This window comes from Sminthopsis crassicaudata, chromosome 3 (genome assembly GCF_048593235.1).
Source record: "Sminthopsis crassicaudata isolate SCR6 chromosome 3, ASM4859323v1, whole genome shotgun sequence".
NCBI classification, from domain to species: domain Eukaryota; kingdom Metazoa; phylum Chordata; class Mammalia; order Dasyuromorphia; family Dasyuridae; genus Sminthopsis; species Sminthopsis crassicaudata.
This window is the reverse complement of record NC_133619.1, coordinates 318,707,107-318,726,512: the sequence shown is the minus strand read 5'-3', so window position 1 is coordinate 318,726,512 and position 19,406 is coordinate 318,707,107. Positions and strand designations below refer to the sequence as shown.

Below are 19,406 nucleotides of genomic sequence, written 5' to 3'. Positions count from 1 at the left end.
GCTTTAAAATAAGTAGTCTAGGAATATGAAATCCAACTAAAACCAACTTTACTAATTGCGCATTAAAGGGACCTATTTTAAAGTTAAAATATTAAAAAATGCTCCTTCTGTGTTAACAAGTCAGGAATTTAGGAAGCTAAACAAGCAGTTGGACTAAAGCAATAACTTCTGCTATCATTACCTCCTCCTCGCTCCTCCAAATACTCAAATTTAACTATACCCACCTTGCATGCTAACAACTTCCCTGGCACTCTAAAGAATCAACTAGCACACGTTGTGGGAGCCACTGTTTATGTGGAGCATCAGGAGGGGGAGGAAGGCAGACTCCCTGCAGCTGTAGACACAACCATGGTGCCTCCATTCTTGACAGGGTGACCAATCTTTTACCACATCAAGGAATACATTTTTGCATAAGGGACTTTTCTAAATAAGTGAAGCGTTGGTCTTTTTCCATTTTCACTCTTTAATGGGTCTTTCTAAAATACACATACATTTCCCTTTCTTAGTAACAGCATCCAAAATATGACAACTTTCTCTTAGGGATTCAACCTGTATTAAATCAGTTACTATATTTTCTAAGGTAGCTGATATAGTTGAGGACTTGATACTGAGTTGCACTGGAAACTTTTTTTTTAAGCTAGCCAGTGAGCTTTAGCTTCTCTTTTTTTAAAATAAAGGCTATTTGGCTATGAACCAGAGCAATATATATGGTTGTCTTTCTGAAAAATCACTGACTCAAAGACTAGAAGCAGCCCATTTGTGTGCAGTTTCTTGTCATAAAAAATAAACACTGCTGGTCTTTGTCAGTAGTATTCAAATCATTTCATCACTAAAATAAATCCCTGGTGCTGTCTCCCTTTACTTTCACAGGTTTGATAATGTTTTTTAGAATATGCTCCTTTGTCCTTTGAAAAATTTGTGTTCTTGTATTTGGGAGAATATCTACTATCCCAATTCTAAATCTTCATTACTATCAGTTGGCAGATCAATAGTTGTTTCACTCTTTGGGTTCTAGGTTTCCTCTTCTGTAAAGTGAAGGGATTAAGCTGAATGACTTCCAAGATCCCTTACTACTTTAAGCCTATGATGCTATATCAGTGGAAGAGAACTGTCATTTTAGCTAAAGCTTTCATCTTGCAGATGAGAAAATCAAAACAAACAATAGGAGGTAGCTATATGGCATAGTGGATAAAGACTGGGTCTGAAGTCAGGAAAAACACGAGTTCAAATCCATCTTCATATCCTTCCTTGCTTCATGATCTTAGGGCAAGTTAAATCTCTATCTCAGTTTCTTTAGCTGCAAAATAGAGGGAAGGGGGGGAGGAGTAATAATTGCACCTAACTTCCAGGGTAGGAAGATCAAATGACTTATTTGTGAAATGCTTCACACACAGCCTGGCACAAGTTAGGTGCTTAAAACAAATATTTTCTTTCAAAACAGGTTAAACGATTTGAAAACAAATGACATTTAAATCAGTGCAAGCTAGGATTAGTCTTGATCTCCTAACATGTTGTTCTTTATATCACATGATGAATCCATTTTTTTTCTTCAAAGTTTGTTTTTATTAATTTATGTTGAAGGCCCTGACTCATGAATTTAATTAATGGTAATATTGGCAGACAGAAATATGGCAAATATATTGAGATACCAACCCAGGCTTTTCTGAAAATATAGATTACTAATAATAGAAGAGCTTTTATCTCTAAGAAAATCCATATTTCTTTGAGAAGGTACAGAAAAATAATAGAACCACTGAAGGGAAAAATAATGTGCTAATTAGCTCCAAAGGAAAGGGAAAAGTGACATTTGGAAGCAGTAGTTCTAGTTACCAAGTTTTATTTTTTGGTGACCTGCATATATACGCCATACACAAATATATATATATATATACATACCTCTCCCACCACATACAGCTAATTCTATTTTTTTTAACCAATTTTTTTCCAATTAACAAAAATCAGTTTATTTTTCCTCAATCCCCATAAAAAACAAAAACCTGGTAACAACCAAACAACCATGCATAGTCATTAAAACAAACCCTTGTACTGGCCATGTGCTCCAAAATGTCTCTTGCATCTTGATTCCATTTACCCCTTGGTTAGGAGGAGGTAGGCAGCAGACTTCTGAAACCATTGTTGGTCACTATGTTGATCAAAGTTCTTAGGAGAATAGCTTTCAAAGTTGCCAAGTTATTTTTGCTATTTAAAATGGGTAACATTTTACTTACCAGTACTTCTAATGGTGGAATTAACTACTACAAGCAAAAATGGGTCCATTTTATCAATGTCAATATAACATGGACATAATCTACCTCTCACTATTGACTATTAAAGAAATGAAAAATGAGTTCTGAAAAAGTCACAGTTCTGTAACTTTACAGTTTGATTTTCATCAACTATATCTAGTCTTTTAAGTTCTTTCTCACTTTGAAATGCCAAATATGATTCAGACAACTGTATTTGATTATTTAAGAACAATAAGAACTTGTCTTTCTGATTGGTGCTGGGCCAAAAGGAACTCTGACCTTTTTAATGAGAACTAATTATGTAAAAGTGTAGGTGCTATAATTTGATCATTTGCAAAATGGTGTCATTATGCATCTAAGTTGCAAAGACTGTGTATTAGTTTTATTCTTTTCAAGCTTTCATATCACAGGGCATACTATTATTGTTTTGATTAAAATTTTTCTATTTGCTTTTTCAAGTAATATATATATATTTCAAGTAATATATATATATATATATATATATATATATATATATATATATATATCTTTTCTATTTTAAAGTTAATAAGATTTTCTTGCCTTGTTTGCCTTTTACTAGATGGTATGGAAATTATAACAATAAAGGTTTTGTTTAATTGTGTTTAGTAATGGCTTAGCCTGCTAAGTTGTACTATATATAGTAAATATTTCCCAAAAGTTTGTTGAAGATACCAAATTTTGTATTTTCTGAAGATGTACCACAAAACTCTATTTGAGATTTCCACATTCTCCAGCTTCTACCCACTCCCACAACTGCAGGTTGGTTCCCTGTTCTTCCAGGGAATTTAGTATTGGGGAAGTCATGATAGCTTCAACCATGTTGATAAAGAGCTGTTTACTCTAATAACTTCTAGAGAAGTAAATGGCAGGGAGGGGGTGATGAGAGGAGTGAAGAGATCTGAAAGTCTAGAGAGAGGCATCTGGGAACCCTTCTTTGTTGTCAGCTTAATTAATATGCTATGATTTTAAATGAAAGAAAAACCATGAGTCATGAGCAAAACAAGTTGTTAAAGTTTCAGATTGTTAAAAAGATAACTTAAAAATAAGTGTTCTGATTAGAACACCAAAATTAGATCTATTATAGACTCTTCTTGGACATCAAGGTAATTAGTTTTCAAAATAATTATTCTGAATTGAACAGCAAGTGGTCCTCTTGTTAAAGACAGACAACATCTAAAACAATGCTGATGTTCTGGATGACACAGCCAGCTTTTGAGTCTTTAGCCAAGCTATGAGCTATTGATGTGAAGATTTCCTGTTATATGAGCTAAAAAGCACCTCAACAGATGGATTCCAGAGTATGTCACAGAACTGTGAAAAGAAAAAGAACAATTAGATATTTTTTCTCTGAATAATATTAATCTCAATTTATTTAAACTTTTGAAATTACTTTTATAGCATGTATCACCTCTTGGGAGTTCCATTTGTGAAATAGTGATTATTTTTCACAAATATCTCTCTCAAACTTTAAAGTATGCCCTTCACTGCTACAATCATGGGACTTGAACAATCGACCAACAAGTATTTATTAAGCACCTACTCTGTATCTAGAACTGTGTAAGTCAATGGGGATACAAATAGAAGGAATTAAATCCTACCCAGTTTCAAGCATCTTACATTCTAATGGTGAAGACAAGTATCTATAAAAATTCGGACAGCATAAACCTAAGATGAAAAAATACCAACAAGGTAGTTTGGGAGGGAGGGCACTAGCAATTGGAGTGAGGGGTTTTGTTTGTAATATGGACCTTGATCAGCTTCCTTACCTTAGAAGCCTCTAAAAAGATTTGACGACACTTCACGTCAGATTTTTGACTATTTTTTAAAGGCAGCTTTTCCACTTTGAATATATCTTTGCTAAAGCTATCCTTGCTAAATACCTTTCTAACCTTCTTTTTCCAGGTCATATTTCTTTAGTTTTAAGTCTTAATAGTGGTAGTCTTCAAACTTTCAGTCATTTTTAGTTGCCCATTCACAATGGCACAAAGTTTTTTATGTATACACTATATGTATTTTTACATAATATGTAAGTATCTTAAATCACAACATATTTGGGGTAATCACAATAATTCCCAGGATCTCCTTGGGAACCCTGGATTTTCCAACATCCTGTAACTACAGTTTGGATTGTGGTTTTTTCCTTCTTCAATAGCATGTCTTGAATTTGCCCATACTACTGTGCTACTAACTCACAACTTCCTGAGATCTTCCTGTCAACCTTTATCATTATCTTAACATCAAAAGTAAATGGGGGAGGGGAGTAGGTGGCGCAGTACATAGAGCACCAACTCCAGAGTCAGAAGCACCTAAACTTCAAGGGTCTCTGACTCTTGAGACTGGCTGTGTGACTCTGACTGAGCAAGTCATTTGACTCTAATTGCCTCAGCAAATAATAATAAAATAGAAAATAAAAGTAAATAGAGAATTCTAGGCAAACACTTAAGACATAAAAATTTAAATCTGACTTAGACTGGCATTGCCTAAGATGACATACATAGAATATACATTTAGAAACAATATAGAATTGTTTCTAAATTGGTGTTTTGCTTAGTCTATTACAAAGAATCATTTTAAAAATGTCTTTTCTTTTTATGCTTAAAGGCTATGTATGTCATTCTTCTAAGTAAAATTAGTCTCTAATTTACTGTTAAGGATAGGATGAAAAAGTATCAGAAGAGGAAAATCTACCTCCCAAAGGAAAGACAAAGGAATGATCCAGCTCTGATCCCTTTATATATCCTCAGCCCTCAATTGTCTTTCCCCCTGACTGGAGGGTACAGCAGTGAATTACTTCTAAAGTCTCCCTTTACAAAGGACTCACCATAAATTCTTTATTTTCCATTAGCTGCTTTGTTTGGTTCAAAATCTACATCATACCCCTGAATTGGGTATTTTCTGATGTCCTCCCCCAACTCCCTTTTCAGCTTGTGTGTGTGTGTGTGTGTGTGTGTGTGTGTGTCTTGTCTGTCTGTCTATTATCTTCCTCCATTAGATTATAAATTCCTTGAAGGCAAAGACTATTTTTTTTTCTTATTTATAGCCCCAGCACTCAGCACAGTGCCTAGCTCATAAAAGATAATAAATGTTTTTAACTGAAAAAGAATCTAAGTGGAAGGTAAATACCTACAGTGCCTCTAGTCTTATAGGTTTCCAATCTCTGCAGGAATGGCAGGTGAAATGAAGCTTTATTTTTATGAGGTAGGGAGACTCTGTTGTTCAAGGTTCACATTTTTGCCACTCGACCCTATCAGTGAAGCTGGTCCCACATTGCCTCTAGGAGATAAAATACACTCCTCCCATCATTAAACTCCATTAACAATGTGACAGCAAGCCCATCTTCCCAGGCTTAGGCTGCCTATATTCCTCTCAGCTCCACTTCTGACTCTAGGCTTCACCTCCATGTTTTCTGGCTCCCTTTTCTGTTAGAATATAAGCTTCTTGAAGAAAGAGACCCTCTCTCTTTTTCACTTGCATTTATAACTACAGAACTTATCACAATGCTTAGCCATAGAAAGTGCTTAATAAGCATCCTGTCACTTGACCCAAATTACTCTCCCTTCCTCTCTCTATGATCCAGCTAAACTGGCCTATACTTGCTGTCTTCCATTCAGAACATTTCCCCTCTTGCTTCTTTCAGAACTTGTTCTATAATGCCTGCCTGCCTTCATCTTCTATTCTTATAATGTTAATGTAAAGTGCCACTTCCTTCAGGATTTCCCTGACTTGTTGCCTCCCTTCTTTGTCCTTCCCTTTAAAATCACTTTGTACTTTATATATAGATCATCTATCAGGGAATGTGTTCTATTTTCCCAGTTTAAAATGTAACCTCTCTGAGAGGGGAGTGTTTTTACTTTGGTTTTTGTATTCCCACTAAGTTAGTGCCTGGCACACAGAGGTACTTAATAAATGCTCTTTTAATAGAAATTATCAACTTGAGAAATAATATCCTCTGCTTCATTGGCTTCCAGTGGCTAAATCAATCTTAGAAATAAAAAATACTTTTTTATAGTCAGCAAGGTTTTTTTTTTTAATATGCTAACACTATACTAAAAAGTAGAACAGTATTTCCCTGCTGTTCAAAAGGCATGCATTAATCATCTATCCATATCAGAACATTTGGAGTCCAAACTTAAACTCTAACCTTTCGTTAGAAGTGACTGCTAATATGAATTGGAAGAAGCAAGGTCAAAATAAAGTGACAGTGAAGAACTATTAGATAACAAGCAAATAAAGAGCAAAAGGCAGAAAAGAAAGAAATGGTAAAAAAAGTAAAAATGGTAAAGGAAAAAAAAACCCACAAAAAAAACACGAGTTCAAAAAAAAAAAATGGTTGCTGAAGTTCTTGGTAATCACAAGGAAAGATGGTGGACTAAAAAGTCATACTCATCTCCAAGGTCTACTAGCCTTCTTCACCAATACTGCCCCATTTCAACTAATTCTTTAACATCAGAATTTTTTTTTTAAATTAATTTTTAAAATTCATTTTAAAAGAAATTGAGTTACAGAAAAATACAGCAATTTAACTTACCTGACAAGAAACAGTTGAGGAAAGCATCCCTGAGTTTGAGTGTCAACGAATTTTTGGATCTGAAGAACTTGTTTTGCAAGATAACCTTTGGAAACTTTGTCAATTTTTGTTAACACCATCTATGGAAATTCATTTCAAAAAGAAGAGTGAATGGAAGCTGGAAAAAATTTAAGTGAATCAATATGTGATTGAAAACAATACAATCCTAATAACTCATGCTTATATAGTACTTTCTTTACAGAAATTCTGTGTTTGACAATGCAAATATTATTAGTCCTTTTTTACAAACAAAAAAATCATTGCCACGAGATCAACGGCCAAGTCCCATAGAATTTAATGTCAGATTTTGAATATCAGTATATCTACTTTTACTGAGAATTATTCCCATCTCTGCTAGGCCAGGGGTGGGGAATTTTTTTTTTTTTTTTTTTTTTTTTTTTTTTGCCATAGGCCATTTGGATGTTTATAACATCAATTAGGGGCCACACAAAATTATCAACAGTAGAATTCAAGCAGTAGGAGGTTGATAGTACCTATCTTTCAGCTCATTATCATCTGTGGTTGCCTTAGCAAATGATTTGGTCAGCCTTATGTGGCCTAACTTTGCTCTAGGCCTTTTGGCCTACTACTGTCTCTCTACCTCAGGGCTTATTCTTATGAAGAAAAAAAAAGATACACTGGAGTTCAAAATTAAAATACTATATAACTCTTTAGACTTTTAGTTGACATCGAAGAACCATGATTTTATAACTATATGTGTTTACCTTACCATGGATTTAAAATATTTATATAGCATATGGCCATTAAAAAAAAAAAAAAGTTAACTAAAAGGATGTGATTTTGTTGTGTGAGGCAAAAAAGGTTGAGACTCTATCTTACAGCACTTTTACATTCAATAAATTGGCATGTTTCATAAAAGAAGAAGAAAGAGGAGGATGAGGATCAGGACATCCAAATGGTGCAACCGCTATTAATGGTTCATTTGTTCAACAATTAAAGTCCTACGTGATCTGAGTTCAGATCGGAGAACTCCAGGTCGGTTTCTATCTGTAAGTAATTTCTCCCAGTATGAAAGGACAAGAGAAATGGGGCCAACATCCCTAATGAGCCCTAGAACTAACATATGAATTAATCTTAATATTCTAATTCAATTTATTTCCTCCCAAGAACAGGGTTGTTAAGATGGCAGAGTTGGTTAAGGTATCAAGCTTAAGCCTTTAATCCCAGAGGTTCGAACCCTCTTCTTAATGAATGTTTATTTTAAACCTACTACTATACATTATCCCAATTATCCTAGCAGTAGCCTTCCTTACTCTTATTGAATGTAAAGTGTTAGGCTACATGCAATTTCGAAAAGAACCAACATCGTAGCACTCTACAGTCTCCTACAACTATTTGCTGATGCCGTAAAACTATTTACCAAAGAACCTCTAGGACCCCTAACCTCCTCCATCTTAATATTTATTCTCGCCCCTTTTCTAGCCCTCTCAATTGCCCTAACAATTTGAACCCCACTACCCATACCAAATACACTTCTAGACCTAAATTTAGGACTTCTTTTTATCCTCTCCCTATCAGGACTCTCAGTATACTCAATCCTATGATCTGGATGAGCATCAAATTCAAAATATGCACTAATTGGAGCCTTATGAGCAGTTGTACAAACAATTTCATATGAAGTGTCACTCGCTATCATTCTCCTGTCTGTAATATTAATCAACGGATCTTTTACTTTAAAAAACTCTTTCAATCACCCAAGAGATGACTGATTATTACAACATGACCTTTAGCCATAATATGATACATCTCCACACTAGCAGAAACCAATCGAGCACCCTTTGACCTAACTGAAGGAGAATCTGAACTAGTATCAGGCTTCAACATAGGGTATGCAGGAGGATCTGGGACCCATAAAATAAAAAATATTTATAGCAGCTTTTTTTGTGGTATCCAAAAATTGAAAACTGATGAGATGCTCATCAATCAAGGAGTGACTGAGCAAGTTATGGTTTATAAATGTGATGGAATACTGTTGTGCTATAAATATTAATGTGAAATTAAAAAAAAAACATAACAACCTTTTGTGATTTATCTATTGTGTATATGTCTTTAATAAAAGTGACTGGAGCAAGAGAGTAGGTGAGATAGGAATTATTCCGATATTCCTCTAGATATTTAGGCTTACTAGGAACTATTCCAACTGCCTCTTTACCTGGGACAGATTATTCTTAAAAAACAAAAACAAACAAACAAACAAACAAAAAAAAAAACCCAAAGTCTTTGAAAAATTGATTGTTCTTTTAGAGTTGGTAACATTCAAGAAGGATTTTATTTTGTACAAAAAATGTGTATGGTCTGGAACTTGTTATTCTATGTTTCAAGAATGTGAGTCAGATAATCTGAATGCAGGTTGTGTAAAATATATAATTGGAATCATTGTGATAAGCATCAACTATGGAACTTCTATTTTGCATGAAAATGACAATAGTTGACAATATTTTTTTAGAATACATGCTCGTGTGTGTGTGTGTGTGTGTGTGTGTGTGTGTGTGTGTGTGTGTTTTAAGTGCCTATGAATAGTAGATGAATAAGGGCTTCATGTTAGTTTGAGTACAGTTTTAATATCAAAAGATTCAGGCAGGAAGGAGGGGGAAAGTGCAAGTTTTATAGAACATATTTTTATAAGCTTCAACAGAAATTTTATCTCATCTTCTAAAACTGAAGATCTCATTTAGTCAGAAGCATAAACCTATCTTTATTGAAACATTTGAATATGTGTGAATGAAAGAAGGATACAAAATAATTATCACCTACCACATAGGGCACGGAAAATTCTTCACACATTTCTATAGCAATACTATCTGCTTTTTGAATTCCAACAACACCATCTACTAACAAAAATGTTCTGGTCAAACTGTAAAAATTAAAAACAAAGATGAATACAATAACATTTTCAACGATTGTCTCCTTCACAATCTCCCGGTCCTCAAATTAACAAGAATAGTTTTTCCTTGGGATATTCTTAAATTATCCTCTGGCCATAATCAATTGGAAATTCTCAAAAGTAAAAATATCATTTCACCAGGAAATTTGGTCTTTGCCTCCAAAAGTCTATTGTTTAGCACATACATACTTATGAATAACTTTACACTCAATAAATGGAAAGCCACTCTGCATTATAATATTGAAGATTAACGATATTAATATCTACCATATGCTTATAGAAATATTTTATATAGCTTGCCATTTCAAATGGACATATATGATAATAGGAACCAGTAAATATATGAAATATGACCAATAACACAGAGCATATTACTAAGGTGTGACTATTACACACAATAATAGCTAACATTTACATAATATTAATAAAGCCTTGTAGAGTTCTTCACATTATTTTTTCTTCACCCCCAATGAGATAGATGCTATTCTTATTCCATTTTTATGAATGAGAAAACTGAGACTAAAAGATTAAATGATTTGCCAAAGGTCACATTACTCCTGTGTGTCTGAGGCAGGATCTGAAATCAAGTTATCCTGACTCAACAATGCTTTATCTAATATGCTTTTTAACTGTCTCACATATAAAGAGGCACTGGATTTCCAGGTTACTGTTAAAAAGAAAAATATTTGGAAGTGGTACTATCCATCTCATCAATACAGCAGTGGTATGTACACAAAATGTTTAGCCTTTGAAGCAGCCAACTATATTCTGACTAACTCTCAGAAACTCAAAAAAGAACTCTACTAGAAATGTTACTAAGGTGTCTTTCTATATGGCAAAAATTATATCAGACACTTTATCTCTTTCTGAATTTATCAAGTTTGGTTATGAAAACATTTTAAAAAAAGCCCAAACAATTCTAAATAATAAAAACAAACCAAGGTGAAGTATTTCTAGTCTTGAGAAAGTACTTAAAATGATTAATTATCCTCACCTACAAAACTGAAGCAAATAAGAAAATACTTTGGTCCCAAATAGTATTTTAGAAAATTACAAACAGCTCCCTTTTATTCCATCCCCCCCAAAAAGGGATATTAAAAATGTCTGTTGGTAACATAACTTTTTAGTCTCTCAGGGACCAAAAGACATAATTCAATTTTAAAATGTTATTTTAATACTAAAAAATTGCATATTGTTAGGAAGTTTTTCCTTACTTTGGTCGTTCTTTCAGATAAGCTTCTACCATGTCAACAAAATCCTTAGGTGCTTTAAAACCATAACCTGGCATGTCCACCAACGTAAAATATTTTCCAACTTGGAAAAAATTCATTTTCTTTGTATGTCCCTATGAAAACGAATGGGAAAAAGATGAATTAAGAAAATTTCCAAATCAAAATGTCTAGCCAATCTGAATATTAAAGATCATATAGTATCTCAGGGATAATAGAAATAGAATAAGAATTCAGAACCCTTGACACCCATTTTAATCATGTATGCATTACACTCTCAGAAACCCGTCTTTTATCCTTCTCAATAATGCTCTGGGGCTGAGGAAGCTGTGTTACAGAAAAGGAAGGAACCAGTTCTCACAATAAATTTTTATTTTCCATCTGGCTCTGTAGGTGACCAAATAGGTACGAGAAAGGAAAATTGGTGGAAGAATTCTTTGAGAGTACTTGGATGAGATTTTCTCTCTTGCCCTTTCTAGCAACGGGCACTGAAGTGAGGTGCTAAGAATCAGGAAACTGGGGTTGAATAGAAAAGAATTGGTGAGGACTAGGTTATGGACAAAGGATCTGTTTTAGGGTAGGCAAAAGAAACTCCCATTAATAGCATGAAAGAAAGATCCTGTATTAACTTCATTTGTTGTTTTAGAGTTGCTTCAGTTTCCTCATGACCCCAATTGGGGGCTTCTTGGCAAAGATGGTTTGCCATTTCCTTCTCCAACTCAATTTATGATGAAGAAACTGAGGTAAACAGGGGTAAGTGACTTGCCCAGCATCACATAGCTAATCATTGTTCAAGATGGAATTTGAACTAGGGTTTTCCTGAGTCCAGGCTCAGGACTCTATCCATTGCACCACCTAATTGCCCTGTTAATGTCAGAGAGGTGGCCCTTAACACAAGAGATATATAAGAAGATTGGTGGCTGTCTGTATTTATGTATGTAAACTATTTATATGTATCATATGTATATAAGTATAAAACTATATGTATTTATATGTATATACATATAAACTACATATATATACATATAAACATATAAACACATACACATAAACTATTTATATATGTATAGAAAAGTTGGCATGGTATAATAGAGGCTAAGAAATGAGATTATGTGAAATCAGAGGCCCTGAAATAGATGTGGAATCATAAATAGACTTTTCCTAGAAAAGGAAATAAAGGATATCCATAGGAGGAAAAAGTGATACAAAAGGAAAAAAAAATTACCCTATTTTGGAAAGAGATAAAATTGTTGGTAAGCATACTAAAAAATAAAAAATGTCTTTCTTTCCAAGGTACACAAGTAATTAAAGCATGAATTTGCCATTCCTTTCTTGCCTGATCTAAGTCATTTGCCTGGGGTGAATTAACCCATGTAACAAATGAATGGTGGCTACCATCAAAGAATATGGTTCATGGGAACTTAAGAGAAAAAGGTTTTTTGCATCTTCCCACCCATCATCACTTATTTTACAAAATACAGATCTGTTCCATTCAACTTCAAATATTTTAAACATACCGGCTTTTTTGAAACTCTGACTTGAACTTCAGGGGCCAGGGAAAATAAAGCCTTTATTAAAGATGACTTTCCAACATTGCTTCTTCCTATAAAGCAGACCTTCCAAAAAAGAGAATAAAATAATAATGTATAACTTGTGTATTTTTCTCCCTCAGTTATAAACCTCTGTAAAGACTACTGTCCCCCCTTCCCAAATTCAGGGGATGAGAAAATTAAATTTAGCTGAAACTATTGGGATAAAAAAAAAGAAAATATTCACGAACATATGAGCTCTACTACAGGTTTAAAAAAAAAAAAGTGTTTGGAAGTTGTAGCTTTATCATTTCTGATGTATTTCAAGTGTGTCCCTAATATGTTATACAGAAAAATTTTATTTTGATTCAAAATATTTGCTGAACACTCCCTAGGTGCTACATATTTCAAGAAAATTGTCTTTAAAAAAAAAGCAAGTAGCATCCCTTGAACTTTATTTTCTCAATTATTCCTTTGGTTGCCTTAGTATTTAACAACCACTGCATGTAAGTGAGAATCTGAAACTATTTATAAAACCATTTCCTGCAGGGCAGAAGCATAGATATAAAGCTGGGATAGCTATCCAACACTCTGATTTTACTGACAAGGACACTCAGACTCTTAAAGATTCAGAAACTTACTCAAGGTGACATGTCCCAAAGACACTGTGGCAGTAAACCAGCAGAGCTTTGTCAGCTGAATCAGTTCAGACACAGTCAAATTGATCAGGAAATGCAGCATGTATTGCCTTTCTAGGGATTGCATTGGTGTGCTCCTAGTCTGCCAAAAAACACTAAGCAAAATGAGAAGCATTTGTGTAATTGTTCCAAAGAAAAAAAATGCTTTGTTCTAGTTGACTTTTGGTCAGAGGGCCAGCAAATAGTTTTCATTGAAAACTATGAAAAATAATTTTCATCTATGAAAATAGATGTTTTCCCCCAGTGTTCAAATTTAAAAATAGGCTTAAACCATTGTGCATGGAGCTAAAAAATCTAATTGGAAATCACCAACTTAAAGATCCCAAACAAGCACAAAAGCAAAATTTTGAGAATCAAAGGAATAAATAAAATAGAAAACAAACTATTGAGCTGATACATAAAATAAAGAACTATTTTCTTTAAAAGGCAACAAAACTGTTAACAATTTGATCCAGAAAAAGAGATGAAGGGAGTGGAATAGTTACAGCTATGCTTTGAAAAGAAAAAAAGAGGGGCAGCTACTTGCAACAGTGGATAGAGTGCCATCTTTGGAGTCAGGAAGACCTGAGTTCAAAGTCAACCTCAAGTACTTGAAACTTATTAGCTATGTGACACTAGGTAAGTCATGTAACCTAGATTGCTTTGCAAAAAGTAGATCATCATTGAATCATTTGAAAATAAGCAAAATCCAACAGAAGAAATTTTGGAGGATAGTTGAGACAAGTAGGGTAGAATTGGAATTACCATATATATACTTAAAATATACAGTAAAAAGGAAGGCATACATGATAGAAATTCACAGTGTTCTATGCAAATCTCCTTTTTCTCTCCTTTACATGGGGAGATGTTGATTTTTAAAAATTTTTTGTCAAGTTCATAATTATAAAAAGGAAAATTACAACCAAAAACATCAAAATGTGAAAATTAATAAGAATTTAGGATGGAAAGGAAATAGGACAACTACTATAGCCAATTATATGCTTCCAAACCTTCCTGCAAGCAAATGGAAAACATAAATATTTATAAAAATGTAAAATATCAGATTAATAAGATAGAATATCAAATTTCTATATAATCCAATTATAAGTGAACTCAAAAGGCAGAATTGGACTGCAGAAGGGAAGTAATGTCTAATGAATCTGGAAAGGAACATAGAGTGCATGAAAAGTGATAAGGAAAAAGTCTAGAAAAAATGTCTGGAGTCAGATTGTCCATCTGGATTCACACAGTTTACCCAAAAAATAATAGAAATCCAGTGAAGATTACGGAGCAGTGGGGAGATGCGGCCATACCTGTACTTGATGACTATAATTTTAAAAGCTGTGTGAAAAAAGGTTTGATAGTCTGAAACATGATGATACAACCCAGGCTGCTTCAGATTTAGTGCTTCAGTGTCTTAAGAACAACTTTGAGCTAGTAAGTTATTTGGTCTATCATAAATACCCAAATTAACCATAAGGGACAGATGAAGAAAGACATTATCTGACTCCAGAAAAAGAAATGATAAATATAAGTATAAAATGATTTTATATGTATCTAAGTATCTATGTCTCACGGTAGTGGGGAAGAAAGGGAGAAAAAGAAATTCACCTAGGTTTGCTGCATATTTGAAAGGAATAGAATTTGTACATTGTAGATTTGCAGTAACCGTCTTTTTATGTTATGGAAATGCTTATTTTATTCCATAAATTAACAATAAAATAAAAATTAAAAAGCTAAGGTCAGTTAGGAGGCTTTTGCATTAACCTGATTAAAAGATAATCAGAACCTAAACTATGGAGTAGCTTAGAGTGAGGGAAGACACAGGACTGGATAGGAGATAAACTGCAAATTTGCCAAATTTTTAAACCTACTTCTTATTGTAAGAATTGTTCTGGTTCACCAGGCAAATGGCAAAATTTGGTAAATGAGTGACTATTTGGGATGAAGAACTGAAGATACAGCAGAGATCATGAAAGCATGGTGGAGCCTTTGACAGAAAGAGCGAAGTCTGGAAGAAAGGGTGGTATAGGGTAGGCATTTAAGATACCCCAGAGAATTTTCAAACAATGTATCAAAATGTATCAGAATCTGTTTCCATTTGAACATCAATAAATAACAGAAATTATTGAGCTGATACATAAAGAACTATTTTCTTAAAAGACCAATAAAATTGGGATATCCAGTATGAAATTCCAAAACACAACTAGAGATGAGGCTGAAACTCAGGGCAGATGGGGGTTGGCTATGTAGTCTCTTAGAAGTCATACACATGAAGATTAGGAGATAAACCCACAGATGCTGATGAAATTATGGAAATGAGGTAGAAGGAGAAGAAAAAAAGGGCCCAGCTCAGAACTTTGGGAAACACTCATAGTCACAGGCCTGGTGGAGATATCGAGCCAGCAAATAGGGGAAAAGAAATGGGGAAAAAGGAGGGTCTGGTGCAGAGAGGAAGGAGCTGATCAGTGCTTACTGAACTGAACAACACATGCACTGTGGGATACTGTGTTGTTTTTCATGTATGCATGGCTCTTGTGACCATTTGGGTCTTTCTTGGCAAAGATCCAGGACTGGTTTGTCATTCCCTTCGGATTTATTTTGCATGTGTGGAAACAGGTGCAGGTTCACATGGCTGAGTGTTTGAGGCTGGATGTGAACTCAGGACTTCTTGACTCCAGGCCCTTGGGACACAAGGGCAGGTATGGTTTTGTGATGAGGATGTTGGGGCTGGGAGGGGAGATATGACACCCGGTGAACCAGAACCAAATTAGACTTGCAATAAGAAGTAGGTTCCAATACCACCTCTCCTTATAGATGTGACCTCCAGCAACATTACCTCCCAGTAAGTAGGGGGTTAGGGTGGTGTGGGAAGTGCTTTGTACAAAATGTCAATTTATTGGAACACAAAGTTTTTGCAAAGGTATTTGAAAAAATAAATAATATTAAATAATAAATAATATTAAAAGGTTAAAAAAAAGAGTGTAATTTAGTTTTACAGGGCTCCTCCTCCCCAAAGAGTCTTTGTGAAGGGTCTCAGTTATCATATAATGGGAGTTATTCAGTGACTGAGTGGCAGTGTGGGGCAGTGGATGGACTTGGGCTTCCTTACACCTGGCTGAACTCTGCTTTGGGGCATTCGCTAGCTGGGTGATCACAGAAGTCCCTTAACAAATCACCCCCCCCCCCCCATTTTCTTCATCTGTAAAGAAGAGATTTGATTAGGAGAACACAGATGGATTCACCCCCTCCGCAAACCCCTCTCCAGTGCCCCACACCCAACATATCCGATGAAATGACACGGCGTAGGAATTAAATAAAACGAGAGGTAAGACTTAGGACTTTCAGCCCCAAGGCTGGAATGGGGTCCCATTTGGAGGACACAAAAAGAGCCTAGGAGACAGGTAACTGATCCGGCTGTCCCTCCCCACCCCCATCGTCACTAAAAGCTGGCATGTATAATGTAAAATATCGCCTCACTGGAGCCTCACGATCATCCTGGGAGGTAGATCCCCATTTTGCAGATGAGTAAACTGAGGCCAAGAGCGGCTAAGTGATTTGCCCCAGTCATGTGAGCCAGTAAGAGTCGGAGAGTGGATTTGAACTCAGATCTCTATCCAGTTACATCCCTGCTTCCCGTAAATTGGGGTCAGTCCCGCCGACCACTTCAAAGAGCTTTCGTAGGGATAGGGTTTCGCCAGCCTTAAAGTACTTGGTAGGAGCCCAGGGCTTTAAGACCCGAATTCGATTTGACAATAGACACTTTACAGCCAGGTGAACACAGGTAAGCCAGTTCACTTTTGCCTCAGTTATCTGACCTGTAAAATGGGGGTAATAATAGCGCCTACCTCCCAGGGGTGTCGTATCAAACGGGTGAACCTACATAACCGAGCTATGAGTGAATGCTTATTTTTTGCCCATCCTCCTGACTACCTTAGACTGGGCCCCGGGAGCAGCTCGCGCTAGGCAAGGAGGCTGCGCCGTCCTACCCTCCCTCCTTTCCTCCCTCACCTCGGGGCGGGAGGGGGCGGGGGCGTGGTCGAGGCGCTCGGCGCTGCTAATATAATCGATTCGGTGTCTGGGGGCGGGGCAGAAGGAGGCCTCTGCTCTCGCGATGTCCTCCAGGCTCGGGTCAAACGTCCTCACGTGCAGCTTAGCATTCGCCTCAGGGACCATGCAGCGCTCCAGTTCCTGCAACGGAAACATTAGTCCCTTCTGCTGTCTCTCGGGCAGGCGCAGCACTTGGGAGACGGCCCCGGGCCCTAATGGTGCGCGCACTCCCAATGCCCGCCGCGGGACGAAGCCCGCCAGCGCAGCCGACAACCCCGGCACGCTCATCTTTAGCGAGGGCGGCCGAACTCCGTGGCGCGTGCGCAGGTTTCTCGCACTGCCTCCTGGGAGTTGTAGTCTTTCAGTACTACTTTCCTCCAGCTCCACCCTACCCAAGTCCCTGTCTTTTCCTAACCTGCTAATTTAGTGTGCCAAACAGCAAACTTTGCGTACTTTTAAGGAAAATTAACCAGTATCTGGGTGGTACAATGAATAGAGCACCAGATTGAGTGTTATATAAATATTATCTATTATTATTATTGGGGCAATAATATCGGGGGGCAGTAGAGAGAACGTCAGACCGGAGAATGTGGCCCTATCCCTATCAGTAATAGAAAAGCAAGTGGAAAAACTGTTACCTTGGGAGTTAACACTAGAATATGAATGGTTTAAAAAAAAATTCCAAACTATTGATATTTATAAACAAAAGTTCTTTACATCACTAATAAGAGAAATGTAAATTAAAAGAACTAAATCCTAAGAGGGACTTAGAACCCCAGAAGAGTTAGTGATAAGAATGGTGGGTGAATTGGGAGGAGAGACGCATGGTGGGGGATCAGAGGAGACAAAAGTGGAGGGTTGAGACAGGGCAAGGGGGAGGGGCGAAGGGAAAGACACCCCAAGGCAGAAAGCTGTGGCAGACTGGCCCAAAGGGCCTTCAGCAAAGATGGGCCCTCAGCAGTCTGATAAGGGAAATTTAACATGCCTCGGCGTGCTTGGCTGGGCACGGCAAAATGGGACTGCCCACGGACTCTATGGGGGGGGGGAGGGCCTCGGGTTTAACAAAGTTTGGATTTCTGACGGGATAACCTCCACAGAGGGTGGGACCAAGCAGTGAAACTGATTCCATCCATCAGTGCTCTAATTCTCTCTGCCAACTGCAAAATGGCAAAAAAAAAAAAAAAAAAAAAAAAGGGTGGGGGTGGGGGATAGGGGTGCCTTACCCCTTTGGTCTGAAAAAATCCAAAAAAGATAATATTTTGGCCCTCCTTTCATACCAGAGAAGAAGGCTAATTTTTTTTTTTTTCTTTTCTCTTTTCTACTGTTTAAAATACCTTATTCCAGTGGTCCTCAAACTTTTTAAATAGGGGCCAGTTCACTGTCCTTCAGACTGTGGGAGGGCAGACTATAGTAAAAACAAAATCTATGAATCTCAGCCCAGGGCTGGAAGTGTGTGTTGCTAACTCAAGTTTAGGTCGAAGGTTACTTCCGGTCTAATTTTGCCATAACCCGGAGAGCCGCATAAATCTTAGTGGGCCACATCTGGCCCTAGTAGTTTGAGGATCCCTGCCTTATTCTAAAATTTGGGTTAAGTATTTGGTCATAGACTCTCTGTTGTCTGCTGGCCTTCAAATGTTGTCAGAGACTTTGGCAAAACTCCCCCAAATTCTCATCTAATTTTTTATGCCAACTTTCGATATGTCAAAACTGTGATAGGAAAAATTGTGACATGGAAGAGATAAAGAATTCAAGAGGTCAAAATCAGGGAAGGGAGCCAGTGAAGGTTTGGTGCAGGCCAAAATATAGTATGAAAATCAGGGGTTTGTCGTTGGTAGGTATAGATAATAACGAGAAATGTGGGCCTGGATGAAAAGTGACTAGCTTACCTTTTTCGTCCACCTTTTGTTCTTGCAAACCAATCAAATAGTATAACTCAGTCCTGAGATGGATTTGATTGTTCTGGTCTGTATCTAGTCCTTCTATTTTTGTACTTGATGGATTTTTTTTTTTTTTTTTCCAAATTATCCCCTCCCTCCCTCCACTCCCTCCCCCCCATGACAGGTAATCCCATACATATTAAATGTGTTACAATATAACCTAGATACAATATATGTGTGTAAATACCATTTTCTTGTTGCACATTAAGTATTAACTTCCGAAGGTATAAGTAACCTGAGTAGAT

At 36.4% G+C, this 19,406-nt stretch overlaps 1 protein-coding gene across 2 annotated transcripts; it reads right to left on the bottom strand.

The window, feature by feature from the left end:
• Positions 1–1,820: 1,820 nt before the first annotated feature.
• On the bottom strand, positions 1,821–17,531 carry GTPBP8 (GTP binding protein 8). Of its 2 annotated transcripts, XM_074301193.1 has the most exons (6): positions 17,186–17,531; positions 12,486–12,584; positions 10,954–11,084; positions 9,610–9,709; positions 6,796–6,914; positions 1,821–3,578 (listed from the first exon to the last, which is right to left on the bottom strand). In XM_074301193.1, exons 1-6 carry the CDS (start codon positions 17,510–17,512, stop codon positions 3,497–3,499), a joined length of 858 nt encoding a protein of 285 aa, XP_074157294.1. In that variant the 5' UTR covers positions 17,513–17,531; the 3' UTR covers positions 1,821–3,496. The 2 variants fall into 2 exon arrangements, with proteins under 2 accessions (XP_074157294.1, XP_074157295.1); XM_074301194.1 differs by lacking the exon at positions 12,486–12,584.
• Positions 17,532–19,406: the final 1,875 nt, after the last annotated feature.

Bases quoted from the DNA above. Each gene is read 5' to 3' on its own strand.
- GTPBP8 (XM_074301193.1), bottom strand. From the start codon at position 17,512: ATGAGCGTGCCGGGGTTGTCGGCTGCGCTGGCGGGCTTCGTCCCGCGG. The intron at 12,585-17,185 runs GTGAGGGAGGAA...CTTTTTTGGAAG, and splicing joins CCGCCCCCTCCCGCCCCGAG to GTCTGCTTTATAGGAAGAAG. The intron at 6,915-9,609 runs GTAGGTGATAAT...GAATTTCCATAG, and splicing joins AATTTTCCGTGCCCTATGTG to ATGGTGTTAACAAAAATTGA.